Here is an 18,338-nt window from a genome sequence, read left to right on the forward strand (position 1 = left end):
GTATCAAAAGGGTAATGAGGTGTTTTAGAGAGCACCCTCCTGTGGTAACAACTGGCTAACTACAATGACGCAAAGCAGAAAACACATCCACCTCAAAGGCCTTAGAGAACAAGTCAATCACTGGGATGTAGAAAGAAAGACAATTTTATTGTTAATTTTGCCATTTCGAAACACGGAGCTTCTCACAAAGTAAAGACAAGACTGAAAGACCATCCTGTACCATCATCTGACAGGCACATTTTATTCCACTTGAGGGGATCCTTTGCTAGAAACCAGATATATTCCAAGAAAATGAATCCCTCTATCTAGCAAGAGAACTTCAGTCAAATTAACAAGCCACCTCTCGACAATTGCATCTGAAAGGAGAGCCAACTGGATGAAACTGTCGAGCAAAACAATAACTGTCGAATAGCATTTGTCATTACATTAACAATTGATCATGTTATTTTTTGTGGAACCAAAAATCTGCTTCCCGAGATATAGAATCACCATCTTTTCCCATCCCACATTAATCACATGCAGTGCTTTGAAACTGCAACAATGCAGCAAAGACGAACCTTAAGAGAATTTACCGCATTGCCAATTCTGTTTCAACAAAAAGTACTATATGTAGGTTACCAATAGATGGAGCAATTAACTCCCTCCACTTCCACACACAAACAGGAGAGGACTCTAAAGCCTTAACCATCATGTACCTCCTCTCACTCCCTCTCCCATGCTGCCATTAGCAGTGGCCAGTCCATAGTTGGTTGGAGAAACAGTGGGAGGAGTGTAGTGTATGTGAAGCTGGGAGAGTCCTTATTGAATCCTAGCCACCCCTTCAATAGCCCATCATGTCATGGCTGGTGATGGGTGGGGGCATGTGATGTCATCACTGGGGCAACTGGAGCAACGTGCCCTGGCCTGAGGGCAGGTAAGTGACATTGCGCGAGCGGGACAGCTGGAAAGCGATGTCCTCCGCTGCCTCCAGCTTACGCAGCTCGACCAGACCGTCTCCAGCCTCCTGCAGGGAGTTGGCGATGAGCAAGGCGGCCTGAGAGTCTCCCTCTGCTGAGATGATGGCTGCCTGCTTCTGCTGCTCTGCCTGGAAGGACGAAAGCGGACATGGTGAGCTTCTTTCATTCACCCCCCCAGCGTCTGTATACCATCTTTACAACTGCACACAAGGTTCATACACCATTTCCAAAGTCAAATCTAAGCTTTTCCAGCACCTTATGGCTGTGGTAAATTACATATTTATATACTCAAAATGATTATTTAAGTTCACTTCGTCATCACATTAAATCAGACATTGTGCTATAAAAGAAAACAAAATTATGTTTTGTGACCGCCAGCGACTTTCAATAACTGTCTTGTGATGGCGTCTTGTGTGAGATGCCAGGAGACAATAAATATGATGACGGGATCGTCTCATTTTAGGTATTATTAAAGATTTTTGGTTTACATGAGTGATTGTGTAGATGAAACACCATATTATGTTGAAAAGCAAACACTTTTCAAAGAGCATATTCGAATGCAAGCATATTCCTAACCTTGAAAACAGGACGGTTAAAATCAAGCATTTTCTAAACTTTCAAGGCTTTGTACGAAACCTGTGCACAAGTGTTATGGAGATAACAGCTGGTGGCTACTTACCTTTTCTACCACAAAACGGGCCCTCTCAGCCTCCTGCTGGGCCACCTGCTTCATCTCAACAGCTTCTGTGAATTCCTTGCCGAAAGTCAAGTGTGTCTATTGGAAAATACGATAAAAGGGTTTCCTTGTTAAAAGCCCATTGAAAAGATAATACAGCCAGCGTAAATGCAATTTGACCAGGGCAGCCATACCAGTGAAACGTCATCCAAGATGAGGCCGAAGGTGCCGGCTCTTTCTGTCAGGTCCTCACTGACCTGCCGAGACACCAGCTCTCTCTGGGTGATGAGCTCACCAGCATCAAACCTCGCCTGTCGGCAATCAGGAACACACAATCAGGGATAGTTTATACAGCTCGCTAAGTAAAGCTGGTTCGACCTGTTATATAATCTCTCATTTTGTAGTATACGCACCACTACAGCCTTCAGGACCTCTGTGGTGATAGATGGTAGCACCCTCTCGTCATAGTCCTCTCCGATACTGGTGAAGATGCGTGGGAGCTGGCCGGTCACCGGCCGGAAGAGGATACGCAGTGTGATGTTGACATTCTGCAGATCTGTAGGGTGGATGGTTCAAAGATGAAGAGCTCAGACTGTGCAAGTGCAAAATTAATAAACAAACTGAGTTGGGGCTGTGGCAGGAATGAGTGGGATGCTCACAACACCGTTGTCCCATCCAAACTGTAATTTAAAGATTGTTTGTGGACAAAATTTACAACGTGTATGCATTTGCCTAAAAGAAACTGACAACACAGCTAGCAGTTGCCGATTAGTTGTAGCCTAGAAGAACCCATTTAGCCCATGTGCATCTATGGGAAATCACAGAAGGGAGTTTAATTAAAAAGGTTTGTGGGAGAGACTGTATGTATATGAGTAGGGATGTTCATTTTGAAAATTTTCCAAAATCGATAATCGGTGAGAATTAACGATCAATTATCGATTATCGATTTTATTAACACCTTAACTGCCAGCGACGAGTGTACTCGTCAAACACAATCCAGCTGTTAACTGCCAGCGACGAGTGTACTCGTCAAAAAAATCGATTTTTTTTTTTTGACGGTAGGTTGTGCATCTAAGCCTTTTACATCTCTTATATAGGTATTGGACGTGTACAACGTGTACAACCCATTCCACCGACCCACTAAGTGGCGACAAGGAAGGAGGAAGGCAAGCAAAAAGCAGTGTGACTGAAGCCATTCTCATGAAGGTGGATTGGCGAAGGCGCTTTCATTTCCGCGCTGATTGCTGGCGGTGCGGGATTGCAGATTTGCATAGTGGATTGCGGGTGGGACACACTTTGAAACACGCAGCATAATATGACCAGAATCGCAAAAGCTTCATCAAAGCCCTCAACCAAAACTCCAAGACGCGAGCGAGTCCAACCAGACTTCCTCAAAGAGCGGCCGCACAGACAGGCACACACCCGCACAGCAGCAGCAAAGCAATGGTGACAAGCGGGGACTGCCCCCTAGTCCGACACCAAATTGGAAACAAATCCCATTCTAAAAGGCTTTTAGAATGGGATTTTCAACCCATTCTTTTTTGTTTTTTTTTCGCTATAATTTAGAGTAATTTAATTTCTATTCAGAAATTTATTTGAGAGGTCGAGAGTATGAGAAAGTGCATTTGCAAAGGTAGGAAAGTGCTTGTGACAGGGCGCTGCACCCAAAAAAAACGCCCACAGGAGGGAGGAGTTGAGCAGAGGGAAGTTTACTGCTGTTATGGAGGAAATTACTGTTCAAAACTATTGTGTAGGTCTTACTGATGCCAAAAATGAATGGTTAAAGTGAGTGTGCTATCGAATTTCACAAAAAGCCGTTTATCTCTAAATATTTTTTCTGATGCTGAAACCATGCTGTATTCAATTGCTAATGCTTACATAACTACTAACTCTACAAACTAACTCTTTTAGACAGAGAAAGCACACATTCTATTAGTTATTTTTAGATGATTGGTGTTCACGAAGTCGTAACAGAAGAGAAACCTCGGCTCTTGTAAAATGAGCCTAGAATCCTCAAAAAAACCCCTGGCAGAAGCTATCTACAGCAAGAAAAAAACGGCTGGCAGTCAATGTGTTAATACTTAGAAAATTTTCAATATTTTAATTTTTTTTTTTTTTTTTTTTAACAAAATGAATGCCTATGGCAGAAAATACGAAAGACAACGTGTTCTCCTCAATGAACTCTTTATTTCAATGTGTCTCCTCTCCAACACTGCTGTCCCCGGCGCATGCCGGTGTGAATTTCTCATGTTTAAAACAGTTTTGTTGGCACAAAGGCCCGTGCCCAGCCAGAAAACTAGAGACTATATGAAGCTCCACCTCACGTTAGTCGGCTGTGCAATGGAGTGGGGCGAGGAGGAACGAATTCCACCCAAACCTAGTCCAAAAAAAAAAAAAAAAAAAAAAAAAAAAAAAAAAAAATTAAAAAATCGATCCAAATGCCACAGGATCGATTCCAATCCTTAACGATCGATTATCGATTTTCGATCATTGATGAACATCCCTATATATGAGCAAAACAAAGATGACAGGAAAGCTATTGTTCATTGGTGTACCTTTGCTGCCTGTGATGACAGGCACATTGCGTGGACGGGAACGGCAGTCAAAGATGATAGGCTTCTGGACCCAGGGAATGAGGAAGTGGGTGCCCTCACCCACGACGGCCTCTTGCACTCCTCGGAAACGGTCAAATATGACAGCCCGATGCCCTGCATCAACTGTGGCAGAAAGGACAGTTAGACTCTCAAAAGGGCAAAGTACAGTAATACAGCAAGCACTTTCCTTTTACGGTTTAAAGCTACAACTACTACATCTTTTAAAGAGGCTTAACATTTCTTCAGGTATCTGCAAATTAAAACATTTAAAGGATAACTATGGGTTTTCAACCTGGGCCTCATTTTCCTAGTTTTTGTCATCATGTCAATCAATTTCTTTACTGTAGAGCTATGTACTGCTCAGTTTGCAGGGAGTGCTGCCTTCCAATACAATCTCACAGGGCCAAGGGAAACTCAAAGTCAAACCCAGAAAGCAATTAAAACTCCCTTTCAGCAGAACACTCAAACTGCAGTTACACATTTTTTAACTCATTGAGTGCCAATGACGACTTTAGTCGTCAATTGCTTTAGTAACGTTGAGTGCCAATGACGACTAAAGTCGTCAATTGCGTTTTTTGACGGTGGGACGTGGATCAAAGCCTAATATATCTCCTGTAAAATTTTGGGGCATGTTGAATGTGTATAACCTATTTTACCGACCCATTAGGTGGCGACAGTGCTCTCCAGATTAGGGGAAGGTCCGAAAACAGCAGGAAAAACCTCCGTGATCAAAGAGAAACCGCTCATGCTGCAGCCAGAGCCATATAGATGGCTCTGACTTGCAGCTGATGTTGGCTGCGAACAGCAGTCAATCCGCGCACACAACTGAGCCCCTCTGCCTCTGTCTGTCTGTCTGCATAGTTTCTTCACACGATTAGCCGCCAGAAAGGCAGCACCCGACGCCGAAGGGCCAAACCTTTCCCTGCAGTCCGGTTTGGCATTTCCTTGTCGCGCTGGGAGCCGGCGCAAAAAAACGGAGCGCTCCGAAAATAGACTGGGCGCGTGTGGCTGTGTGTTAGTGTGGGGAGGAGTTTGCAGCTGAGGGGGGGAGAGGGGGGTGGGGCACACAGGCACCACACAACTACACCACGTCACTACATCAGAAAATATTATCTTCAGACTCAGTGAATGTGCTTGAAATGCTGCATTTCACAAAAGGCGGAATAACTCAGCTTCTAATTTGAAAAGTGTCTTTTTGCTCAAAACAGCCTATCTTCTCCGGCTCATAACTAAAGAACGGAAAATGGGATCAATAAACTTTTTTGCAGATGATAGAAGAGTCTCATCGTTCTTTGTGCGTGTTCGGTGTTTACATAGTAATATCACACAATATTCTGTGGGCCTCGAGAAATCACTGAAAACGCTCTGAAACTCTGGCACTGGGAGCGTCCGTTCTCCAAAAGTGGCTGGCACTCAATGAGTTAATTGCTAACACTTAATTATAAGATACAATCGTCTATTATTTGACACTTTTCAGGAAATACTGCTAGCTTTTCATAAGTGGGTTGACTGACTCACTGTATTAGGCCTTGGCCACACTGATCCGTCAGAAAATGGACAGAACGGATAGACGGATAGATTTATGTCCGTTGCATGTACAAGTAACCTACTTGTACAGCAGGTGGTGGTAAGCACCTTGAAGGTGTCAGCGACCCGCCTATAAACCGACAGAAGAAGAAAGCTGGCGTCAGCTAGCTGTTAGCTCTGTGCGTTACGTTACTTATGTGGCAATAAAATGCCACCGAATGACCAGATTAGATGGTGAAATCAGACGGTGACACTGACTATCACGTTGTACAACAGCGGGATGGTGTACACAGCATTAATTATAGCCTCCTTCACTGCCTCGGCCGCCATCTTTGAAAAGTTGAAACAAATCTCGGAACGCCTCCTCTCGAGACCTCGACTCTGATTGGCTAAACGGACAGTGACTATCCGACCATCCATCCAGAAAAAGTTCATCCCTCTTCAACTTTCTGTCCATCAAAACGTATGCAAATTTTCTGGATACGTACGCTTCTGAGTGCTCCACGGACAGTCGGACAGCTGTCATTGTGAACAGAGGAATGAACGCACACGGCACACAGACAGACACCACGGATCAGTGTGGCCAAGGCCTTAGTGTGAATGTAGCTGCTCATTTAGATTTGTATTACCTTGGCTTGGACTGCTGACATCAGTGCAAGTGCTGTCTATGTTGCCACACTTGTGCAATTCATAATACCAAGTTGGAGATAGAGGCCGCAAAAAAAAAAAAAAAAATCCCACTTGGAGATTGATGTGAATTATCCCATTTAACACTAAGCACGTCTCACTGCAGTGTGGACATGACATGGTGTGGGTGCTTTTGAGCTCAACTGTTTGTGCCCCCTTACCCTGTTAAGAGTGTAATGGAGAGAAGCACTCCCTGCAAATGCAGAAACTGTTGTTCTAATTGATCAGTCAGTTGGTAAAATCTAGCAAACTAACAAGATGTATCCTTTAAGGGGGTAATGTACATTTCAGCAGGGATCAACTGACCAGCACTCACCATTGAAAAGGGCAGAGTTCACAACACCTCCACCAATGGCTAGGGCCAGACCCAACTTCCCAATGGACTCAAACAGCTTGGCCATGATAGCAATCCAGTGACACTGAAAATGATGCAAGAGGTTGACAGTTTGGTATAGATCACGAATCTCTTAAAATAATCCAGAGTTGGTTATAACTGCTTACAGAGCGTGTGTGGTTAGTTGTGAATGAGGTTATAGTTTATCTGTGTAGTTTGGCTTTGGCCTTGGGCTGAGTAACGTTATGCCAAGGCTGAAGGATGCTACCTAACGTTTAGCTCGCCGGGCTAACGTTAGGTGTAAGCTAAGGTTAGCTGAGCTGGCCAAACCAGGTTCTGGCTAGGATTAATAACATGCATTTGTGTTTATGTAAACGGTATTTAAACAATATCGTATACTAAAGCCTAGCCTTAGGAGCCTCATGTCATCTAGGTTTCAACTAGCTGGTTGGTGCCAGCATGTAACTAGACGCTGCTCTCGAGTCTCGCAAATGCGTCATGTCAGGTCGCTCGTGTTAGCGTTATCCAACAGTTTGTAACGTTACGGAATGAATAACACGCATTATGTTAATCTTTCTCATTTTCTGAGTATTGCAATTTATTTGACCAAGTCATGATTATTCAATGATACTACAAGCAGACCTTTTATCAGAACTCACCTCACTCAGACGTATGTGACCTCCACCAACCAGAAACACATGAAATATCTCGTCGTCTAGAGCGCATGCGTATCGCTTGTAACAATGACGTCCTTTCCGATTGGACAGCGGGTGGTGCGCTCGGGATTATGCCTGGCATTCATTGGTGCCCGAAAAACATCAGAGAGCATTCTGGTCATTGTAGTTAACTCTGCTCTGCTGAGGAAATGCACGAACTTGTGGTTCAAAGATACATTTTCCCTCAAAGTCAAGAATCTAACCTACTCTGAGTCAGGGAAACTCTGTTCACAAGCAGGCATTTCTAATCAAGTACTTAATTTGAATAGAACGGGTGGCAGGGTAGTTTAACTTTTGGTATTTTGGTGCCGTGGCGTGTTTACAGCATAGGTTTACCGTCTTGTTGGGGCAAGAAAAACAGCACTTGGTCGCCCCCTGGCGTGGTAACTACAAACCACAGTTACCACACACTCATTTTGTAGTTTCACTTTTCTTCCATGCCTGCCTTGTGCAACGTTCTTTGAAAGAAAGGACAGCGAAATATTTGTACGGTAAGATCAGAAAAGAAAGAAATGTCTATAAAAGATGATACTGATACCGTTGAGATAACATTATAATCAGTTAAATTCCTTTCGCGCTTAGCCAGATTGGCAGTTGGTTTAACGTTATGGGTCTGATTTTTTTTTACTTCCTTGAAGTTAAACTCTGCGAGATTGTTTTCATGTTCGCTGTTATTATTGACATGCTGCACGAGTAAACTTTTAACATTTTATGTACATCTAGGATGAATTAAGACTTGTATAATTACAAATGCCAAATATGCACCAGAAACACATTCAGTATTTTCAGTTAAAACGTGGCTTTTTCAGTTTCAGCAGGTCGCCAGACAGGCGACGAGGAAGGGGCGTTTCTGTAACAGTGACGTACATATTTATATCAACACTGGGGTGATCTGCACTCAGGGGGCAACTTTATTGATTAATAAATAAAGGCTAAAAACGGAAGAAAAACAAAATGGCAGCTGACATGGAATTTTTTTCTAGTATGTTGATGTAGTGTCCTAGCAACCCCCAATAGAGGGTGTTTTGTTAAAATATATGCATAACCCTTCATATTTGATCGAATTGAATGTACAGTATGTGTGTGTAAACAAACGGTCGCATAAGCTCTCTGTGTTTTGGCTTGTAGTCATCATGCTACTACTGTTGCTGTTCGCACCATCACCGCAGAATCCAGACATTTCCATGCTGAAAGTCATGCAGATGCAGCCATTGTGATTTTCTCCAGCACTCCTTTACAGTGGTGAGTGTGTTCCTCCCAGCAGATGGCAGAGCAGGGCCGGACATTGAGGGTGAGCGGCCTGCCCACAGACATTGAGGATGACAGGCTGACAGACAAGCTATATATCCACTTCCTCAGGGCCCGGCATGGGGGAGGGGAGATAGCCTCTGTCACCATCGTCAAGACAACGCCCGGCTCTGCCCTCATCACCTTTGAGGACAGTGGAGGTCAGTAAGATCAGGGTGTGCACGTGTCTATGCATTACTTATACAGGGAGTTTTTTTCTTCTTCCGAATACTCAATTGATTTTATACATGAGACATGATCTTGTTCAGGAGACACACTTGTGATTCAAATACTTTTTGTAAAATGCCCGTGCAATTAGTAACATTCTCTTATAATGTGGCCCAGAACACATCCTGATTTATTTCCAAGACCCCAAAATGTATTTGCAATCATTTGCAAAGTAGTATGTGTAAGGTATTGTGCTACTGTATATTGCCTGTCATCATTGATTTGCACTGAGCTGGAAAATTGTCGTGCATGTCAATGGAGAGGCTAGTTGTAAAAGCGCTTAGTCAGGATGCTTCACAGACTGAGATTGATTTCCCTATGGTGATCACACTCACACAGTGGCACAGAGAGTTATTCAACATGGCCAACACACCCTGAGAGTGGATGGGAAGAAGTATGACCTAGCCTTAACTGAGCATCGCAAATGTCTGGAGCCAGATAAGGTATAGATAATCAAAATATTGTGTGTGTGTGTGTGTGGGGGGGGGGGGGGGGGGGGGGGGGGGGTTTGACAGACATTTTCCTGGAGCACTGAATATCAAATCACTGAATGTTTTGTTTCTCTCCTCTTCACTCATCATAGGTTATCTTGAGCATGTCAGTAACTGTCGACTACAGCCAGCATCCTCTGGGACGAGTGGCAGTGACAAGCCTTCATAAGAGCCACCCTTATGTTCAGATAAACTATAATACTCCTGAGGAACTGTGCACACTGAGGGGCACCTACTCCCACGTCCAGGCTGCCTTGGCACAGCTGCTTGGGCGTCCCGGAGGTCTGGGATCAGCAGAACACAAAGACCCAACTCAGCCTGCCTCCAGCGCCGCCCATACGCCTCACACCCAGGGCTCAGTAGATCAGGGCAGGAGACCTAATGGGCAGAGAGAACATACAGGGCAAGGTCACACTTCCAGGCCTTCTGGTGACTGCAGCTCGAGCCCGCATGGAGACCTGACACCCCAGGGTCACATTTGGGAAGACACAGGTCAGACGATGGGTGGGGCTGTGGCTCTGCAGCTACCTGGGGATCCCACCACGGCCGAGGAGGAAGTCTCGCTCATTATGGATGCAGACATGTTCCAGTATTTGCAGAAACACGTTGGAGAGAAGTACCAGCATATCCTCAAGCAGTATGGTGTTGAGGTGGTGGATGTGACAGCCGAGGGGGTTACCACGCTGTTTCTGCGGAGTGCAGCTGGGGTGGGGGAGCTCGGCCGTGAGCAGGAGCGCCTGAGCTCGGCAAGCGGGGAAATAAGTAGACTTTACCAGGAGAATGAGGCCAAGATCTGCCAAGATCAGCTATCCAAGAGGAGTATCCCCACCCCCAGCGGAGGCCTGGCAAGGGCCATGGAGAACTTGTGTGTCAGACTTCCCAAGCTCCTTCTGAGTGAAGATGACCAAAACGTCTACATTATTGGGAGCAGTAGTGACGTCGCTGAGGCCAAGCAGTTTCTTCTCCTGGGACGTGGTAATGGAGAGGATGATGTGGCCAATCTTCTTAGATCCCTTTCCCTTGACTCAGATTTATCAAATCCAACTGAGGAGAAGAGAGTCACCCTCACCAGGTCCTCCACAGCAGGGACAGATAGGATGCTGACATTAGATGAGGAGGAGAGGAGAACTGACGCAGCCACAAGGTATAAACTAGCTGCTCGGTTTAAAGACACAGGCTTGGGCGGGTTAGGGACTCGATCAGGCGACTTCGCCTTACCAGGGGTCTCATCTCCCATTAGAAGAACAGGCCTGGGCCCCATGTTGGGGCATGATGTACTGTCAGAAACAGCAGGGTTTGCCGGTGGGAGACTCTCCAGAGCAGTAGCTCAAAACACTGTAGATGCGTCCCGGCCTAAGGCTCAGGGTTTGGGACAAAAGGTACAAGATGACTGTGAGATAGATGACATTTTGTTTAAATCCGCTGTGTGCACAGAAGTATTGGCCTCCCTCATCACAACTCAGACCGATGTGTCAGGGAGCGCTGCATTCCCACCTGCTGCATCTGGGTCCAGATTGAAGCGATCCAGTAGTTTCTCAGGTGCGTCCCGGCCTAAGGCTCAGCATTTGGGACAAAAGGTACAAGAGGACTGTGAGCCGTCAACATCCAGAGTCAGGAGCAGGTCATCGAGCTTCCGAACAGGGAGGGAAAAGCGGGAAGTCTATAGTGCAGAGATTAAAGTGAGAGAGGTGATGTGGCAGCACATAAAACAGGTCTATAACACTCGGCTGGACGACTTAACCTCTGATCTGCAGATGAAAGAGAACCATTTAGAAGCTAGTCAGGATCTGACTGTCAGCTTAACAGGGCTGGACTTGCCCACAGTCACTTCTTGTCAGCTAGGTTTACAGAAGCTGATTGACATGGTTGCCACAGATTTCTGTGTGCAGGAGCTGCGTTTGTCAGAGCTGGGTGTGGCTGACCCGGCAGATGAAACGTTAGAGGTGTGCTGTGCTGAGGTGCGGAGCCGGTACAAGAAGGTTTCCATCCAGATGGACAAGGAGAGCCTATTTATTTTTGGCCCAAAGGAGTCGTGTTCTCAGGTGGGTGCTGCACTGACAGAAGTGTTTTCTGGAGTGGCGATCCAGATTCCTGGACAGCAGGACTTCTCCGGTCCCTCTACTTCCACCCGGATTCAGTCTGTGCCTTTACAGGGGGACAAGGGCCAAAATACCACGCTGCACCACAAGAGGAACCCTCCGTGGGAGCTAGAGGAGCAATCAGGCGGAGATGATGGGACTGGTAGGGTCCAGGAAAGGAAATCAATCCAAAGAGATGACTTTAGTAGTGAGGAACAGAGGAACAGTGAGACAGAGCTTGTGAGTGGATCTGCCAGCCTCCCATTAGCGAGGAAAGACCCCGTCACGAAGGAGAAAGTGAGGTGGCCAGGCACAATGCAGGTGGATGGCCAGAAGACTGACACATCTATCAGCCTCTCTGCTAAAGGAAGCGACAGAAGTGTGAGACATGTGAATGGTATCGGGTCGGCAGCAGTACTACGTACCGATCAAGACATGGCCACTCTCCAAAAAGAGCACAACATACATTCCAGGGTGACCCAGAGGGCCGATAGGCAGCAGGATCCGGAGGTCGAGGACAACCCATGGGGGTCCAGGTCAATTCAAAGAGACCTGGGAGGCATCTGTGTGTGTGGGGAGAGCGCGGCGTCGTTGAAGAGGATGGAGTGTGGGGTGATCTTGTGCCCAAAGTGCCTGGACTCGGTGCACGCCCACTGCAGGATTTGTCCTAGGACCGAGCCCATGCCGCAGGGCATCCGGGGCAAGATGAGCTATTCTGAGCTGCCCATCAGCCTAGAGGGTCACGGCAAGGACTCCACCGTAAAGATCACTTACTGTATCCCTGATGGCATCCAAGGGGTGAGGAGCATTCAATCTCACTGATAAGCAATGTATTCAATTACACCACAATCATGTAGATTGATGACGGGCTGTGCTATTAAAGCCAGCTCATGTAAGATGATCTTTTAATTGCATGGCATTACCTAGAGAGAGACAACATTAAAGACCGTGTTCTTTGCTTTCTATCGTTACCAGGAGGGTCACCCTTCTCCTGGGTTGCCATTTCGAGGAAGAGTGTTTGATGCCTTCCTTCCCCTCTGTGAGAAGACGAAGAAGCTGCTGCCCAGGCTGAAGAAAGCCTTCAGGCTGGGACTCACCTTCACTGTGATGGGTAAAGATGCAAGGGTCACCTGGGACTGCATCCCACACAAGACCAGCCTACTGGGAGGCAGATCAGGGTGAGCGAGGGCATGTGTGTCTAATGGAGCTGCAGAATGAAAGGTCAGAGACACTAGTCCGTGTAGCTTGTGCTGAACAGTCTCTCTTTTTGTCTCTCTCAGGAACGGTTACCCAGATTCCGGCTACTTGACTCGCTTGTCTGAGGTCCTGGCCTCCCTGGGCATTGAGGAGACACCAGCCAAGTCTCAAGATCAAAAAAACAGATGAGCACGAGTTTTTTTTTATCTGGTTTTATTTATTTTTCCCCCTCATCTGTATATATCGTTATTGTGAGGTGAAAATGTTGTATCTCCCAAATGTAAAATTTTCAGGAACTAGGAAAAAACACCTTGTTTTCAGAATGACCACCATGCATTTTTGAGTTTATCCAATGGCTTTGAATTTCTTCAATACATTGACCATGGGCCATGTGATCCTTCAGCTGAAGTTAAAACATGACAATTTGAGTTATGAGGGTTTCTCACAACAGCAGCGATATGGCGATGTCGTTTGCACTGTCTTTGTATGTTGATGTAAAGGCCCAGTGTTTTGCTCTATTGTAGCAGGTTCATGATGGTTGATGATGTATGTAAAACACTGAAATGTACAGTTCTGAAAAGATCGTTTTTTCCCCCTTACCAAGCTTACTTTTATTGGAGTTAGAGTGCCTTTGCAGCATTTTGTATTTTATTTTATAGCTTTCCTTGCACTTGTGTCCTGTAAAATGATGGGCACTGTTTGAGTTCAGATTTTCAAGTTTGCCTAGAAGTGACAAATGTATCTGTGACCAATTTAAACTGAAGCTAACGTCGTTTGATCAACCAGCAGACATTATTGCTCATTACATTCCTGAAGGTAATTACAGTGTTCCACTTTATGTGAGCTCCGCTGTGTAAAAGTGTTGTTTATATGGTACCGTATTTTATAGATACAAATGGGGAAATATTTGTAGGGTATGCGGGTTAAAATGTATTATTTTTGTAAGAAACATTCTATTCTGTTCTATTATATTCTGTTGTATTCATTTGCCACTTTTCTCTGAGGTCAGAATGGCTACAGCAATAAAACAGCACATCTCCTCTTGACTTTTTTTTTGTTATGCTTTTTTATTAGTCCTGGAAAACATGTAAGGCATATGGTAACATTACACACTGAAGCGTTACAAGCTCTAGAGGCCATGTGGACAACATGGCACCACGCAGTAAACCCAGAGTCAAGCACAGAAGCAGCATCAATTCAAAGGGTTTAAAAAACAAAGTGGAGACAAGAAGTGTTTGCAACTGGGGGGGAAACAACACGGTGAAGGAGAGAGTCGAGGAAAACTATCTTACAAATCAACCTATTGGGAGGATGGGGGCGGGGGTGCCTTGTAGAAAATGACCAGTGGTGACTGAACTCTAACAGCAGGTGTATAGCAGGATGGATGTGAAAAGTTGTATTTTCTGAAGCATCCCCAGAGATAAGTTCATATGCATCATGTATGTAGTGAACCAGCTGAGCCTGCCGGTGTTGAGGGTGAGGATATATATGGGGAGGGGGACAGTGGTTTGGCTGCAGTTGTCAACTTGATACGACTGGAAGGACCTGGCACCACACCACTACACGACCGCTAAACTAACGTGGAATTGTCCCGGAGCTATACATACTACTACACATGCCTTCTTTTCTAAACACGGATCCTCGTACTGTACATGAACAAGCCCAGGCCAGTGGCCCTCTAAAGCATCTCTGCAATGTTGCGGCGATGTCGCTGCATTGCATAAAGTTTGAAAGTGATTGCTGAGGAACAAGCAGCTAGATGTGGTTGTTTTCTTTGAGGGAGGGGCTAGATGTGGTTGTTTTCTTTGAGGGAGGGGCTAGATGTGGTTGTTTTCTTTGAGGGAGGGGCTAGACGTGGCTGTTTTCTTTGAGGGAGGGGCGTGTGTGTTTGTCTTCTTGCAGTGGATGAGTGAGGACAGTGGCTCTGTCTGGATGTGACAGAGAGCCCTCTCATTTGGACTTGAAAATACTCTATAGCTTACATCAAACACTGATAGTGTGAAGGAGGAAAATGGGTGCGACAGTTTCTGCGGTGAATTTGAGTGAAGCACAGGATGATCTTGTGTTTGTTAATGAGTGCAAAATTAAGTGGTTTCTTACATAACAGAGAAACTACTGTTTGGAATGACCTGTGAGAGACCATATAAAGTGAAATAAATTCATTGCAAAGCTGGATGGTGGTTGTTTGTCTGTCTGTGAGGGATACAGACAGACAGAAAACTAGCTATTAGAAATACTACTAAGCTCATTGTCTTATCACATTGTTCAGAGCAAGAACTCGACTTGGTATTGGTAATATCAAATAATCTATAAATGCAAGTTACCAATTTGCTAACTTCCTACTTTGAAATAACACTGCTTTTATTCCCTGTGCATCTCCGAGTTGATAAGAGCTCTTGCATAAAAAGATCTGGAATGACTGGGAAAGCATTTCAAGATGACATCTTCTCCACTCCAGCTACTCACTTGTACCCCGACCCTGGACATGAAACGCCCAACGCTGACTGAGTTCATCTCAAAGGCATCTTAGTTCAAAAGCACTGAGGGGAAAATGTTGGGGGTTGGGATCTGTTTTCCACATGCCGATGAATGCATGCAATTTTAAATTCCAGATGTCAAAGTCACGTTTTAGCCAGTAATGAACGTGTATGGAGAAAGACGAGGAGATATGGGGAGAGGTTTTGGCAGGCCGATAATGGACTGCGACCGCTGCAGCAGCCAAGAGGCTCCGGGATGCAATGCAGTAAAACTAGGACTCACTGGAGTATGCCTTGAGTGAACTGAGATCAGCTGTAAAGAGGAAATGTTGTGTCTGGGTCAGCCCGGCACTGAGCTACGATCAGCCGATAGGCTGGGTTTCTGTGCAGCTGTCTCACAGCAATGACATCCCTATACAGCTGTGAGAAAACATCTGCTCCCTCACTTGCTATACAAACCATTTGGAAACAGGCTGAAAGAAAGTGAAACCCAGAGTATGAGGAAAAGGTATGTCGGAGGGGAAATGTGGAGGAATATTTCAGAATCTTATGCATCTACTGTATGTGTCTTTTGGTGATGTTTTTGAAACCTTTCGTGCACCTTGTCCACTTCCTTTTCACTGTGATACTGACGTTGTGGTTGTAAACACGTAGGACAAATCAGTCTGCTGTGGTTGACGTGACGTAGCCTACAGCTGAGGGAGAGTAAAGCACAGTGAAGAGGACATGGATGTGGAGGGAGGTGCCTCGGGATGAGGTAAGCTGTGTGCACGGACCGAGGCACAGTGCAGGCCTTCGCTTGAGCCAGACTGAAGCCCACCCACAACTACTAATGGTCAAACCTTTTGTAAACTGCAGCAAAAATTCTGTCAGCACCCGTGAGCATTTGGGATACAAATCTTACACACTGCGACAACTTTTTTGTATTTTTGTTTTTCTACAAGGTCGAGGAAAACGTATCCAGAAACACAATTGTCTTCATTTTCTTCACATTTTTCTTTTTTTATGCACTGTTAATATTCAAAGCATTGACAGAGGAATACATACAATTTGGCACAAATGGTCCGGACCAACCGAAAAGACACATTTAAACCAAAAATTAAAAAAAGGAATGCCGTTTAGCAGGTCCCCACATAAGAGTATGAACTTTGAACTTTAAACCCTTGGATAACGAAACAAACAAACAAAAACAAAAATATATATAAAGGTAAAATAAAATAAGATATAACATATTTAAGTAAAACATCCTTTTACTGAAGCATTTGTTTCTCACATGGCACTCAGAACAGAAGCACCGTCCACAGGTTCACAAAGGGAGCCCAGCAGATTAGAACAGGACACTAACCAGAGGCTGACAGGACACAGTCACTCCCCCACACCAGCATGGCAGCTGCACCCCGGCCCGGTTCACACCGCCCCGCTCCACGTTTTACCTCTCACACTTCCAGGATGGATGGAGGCTTTGATTTTTTTTAGCTGCCACCCAGGAGAAGTTGGCGAGCAAAAACTGAGGGGACCTTTGCACTTGTGTGTGTATGTGTCACCTGTGCTTTCAGTGAGCTTCAGCAGATACATGGTGGGAATGTGTGTGGGTGTGTGTGTGTGTGTCTGTGTGATGGGAAAAACATGGAGCAGCAGTGGTGCCTGGGACCAGAGTGGGACTGCCACGCTTGTAAGTGCATTAAATCAGCGAGCAGAGTGCAAAATACCAATACCAACTGTCCTCATAACACAGGCCTCTTATCAGACAAAGGAAGGTGAGGGAGAGAGAGAGAGAGACAGAGAGAGAGAGAGAGAGACAGAGAGAGAGACAGAGAGAGAGAGAGAGAGAGAGAGAGAGACAGAGAGAGACAGAGAGAGAGAGAGAGAGAGAGAGTAGTGGGTGCTTTTCTTTTACCTGACAAACGACCTGAGGACACACACGTCTTCACACACAACGACACACCACACACAACACATGAGGGAGGCCACTCATGCTAACACAACAACTTTTTTTTGTGTATTTTCTTTTTTACAAAGTCACTAGTCACCACCATCTGAGTCTTGGTACGGAAGGGGCCGGACTCCCAGACAGACAGACAGACAGGCAGGCAGGCAGGTAGACGAAGCGGCAGAAGTGTTAAAAGTCTGCATCCTCCTACGTGAGAGATTTGCAGTCAGCTCAGGGGGATTTGTGGGAAGACGCGTGACGTAAACTGGAGGATTATACATAATAGATGTCTGACTTGACAGCAGTCAGACAGAATTCATGTTATTGGCCATTAGGGGGAGCGGTGCACTCTTTTAGCCGGTGTAAATGTCAACCGTACCCGCTGAGTGCCACACACAATTAGCAATAGTTGGTATCGGATTCAAATTTCAGGATGATATGAAGAGAAATGTTTTGGGCAGGGCAACACTAACACTACTATCTTATCCTCGAAAACTGCTCCACCTATGCGTATATCGCCGATATCCGAAATTCATAATACATTTTGCAGCTGGTCGACAGCACCAACTGTTGGCGAGTTAGGGAGGCAGACGAGAGAGAGAGAGAGAGAGTGGGAGAAACAGACCACAGTGCCATCTCTGACGAGCCTGACGCCTGTTGCTATGCCGACCAGAGAGAGAGAGAGAGAGAGAGTGGGAGAGAGAGAGAGAGGTTAGAGCAGAGAGAAGGAAGGGAGGCTGAGTATGGACGCCAGCTTGAATTGAATTCTGCTCTCCTGGGTCAGGGTGAACGGCGGCCGCTGTGAAAGGAGCAGAGTGCCATGGAATGCCTTGAGAAGGATCGGGAAGGAAGAGAGCCTGATACCTTCTTAGCTTTAGTGTCTCAGTGTGACAGTGCCCCTTTCATCACATTCAGTGTGCGCGTACGCGTATGTGTGTGTAGTGTGTGTGTGTTTGTGTGTGTGTGTGTGTGTGTGTGTGTGTGGCTTGTTTGAACAGAAACAAATTCGCCCTTAATTGGCACTGCATACTTCTTGCCAACAGTTGGTCAGCTAGAAAAATCTGTAACTAAGGAGGAGGAAGTTGCGCGATGATTTCTGACTCCCTATTCAATGCTGGACTGAAAGGCCCATTATGAGGTGGTTTTATATTCATGCTAGT

The 18,338-nt window shown here is 45.6% G+C and overlaps 2 protein-coding genes across 2 annotated transcripts; one reads left to right on the top strand and one right to left on the bottom strand.

Moving 5' to 3' along the window:
• Window positions 1-126: 126 nt before the first annotated feature.
• phb (prohibitin) lies at window positions 127-7,481 on the bottom strand. Its single transcript, XM_083649048.1, has 7 exons — window positions 7,434-7,481; window positions 6,757-6,859; window positions 4,188-4,349; window positions 2,046-2,188; window positions 1,827-1,943; window positions 1,636-1,731; window positions 127-1,084 (listed from the first exon to the last, which is right to left on the bottom strand). The coding sequence occupies exons 2-7, from the start codon at window positions 6,839-6,841 to the stop codon at window positions 872-874; spliced, it is 816 nt and encodes a 271-aa protein (XP_083505174.1). The 5' UTR covers window positions 6,842-6,859; window positions 7,434-7,481; the 3' UTR covers window positions 127-871.
• A 436-nt stretch (window positions 7,482-7,917) lies between these two features.
• Window positions 7,918-13,783, top strand: LOC310787573 (uncharacterized protein). Its single transcript, XM_083649038.1, has 6 exons — window positions 7,918-7,981; window positions 8,755-8,938; window positions 9,345-9,448; window positions 9,589-12,372; window positions 12,550-12,752; window positions 12,855-13,783. The coding sequence occupies exons 2-6, from the start codon at window positions 8,755-8,757 to the stop codon at window positions 12,958-12,960; spliced, it is 3,381 nt and encodes a 1,126-aa protein (XP_083505164.1). The 5' UTR covers window positions 7,918-7,981; the 3' UTR covers window positions 12,961-13,783.
• Window positions 13,784-18,338: the final 4,555 nt, after the last annotated feature.

Source organism: Poromitra crassiceps (assembly GCF_964638095.1).
Source record: "Poromitra crassiceps genome assembly, chromosome: 13".
NCBI classification, from domain to species: domain Eukaryota; kingdom Metazoa; phylum Chordata; class Actinopteri; order Beryciformes; family Melamphaidae; genus Poromitra; species Poromitra crassiceps.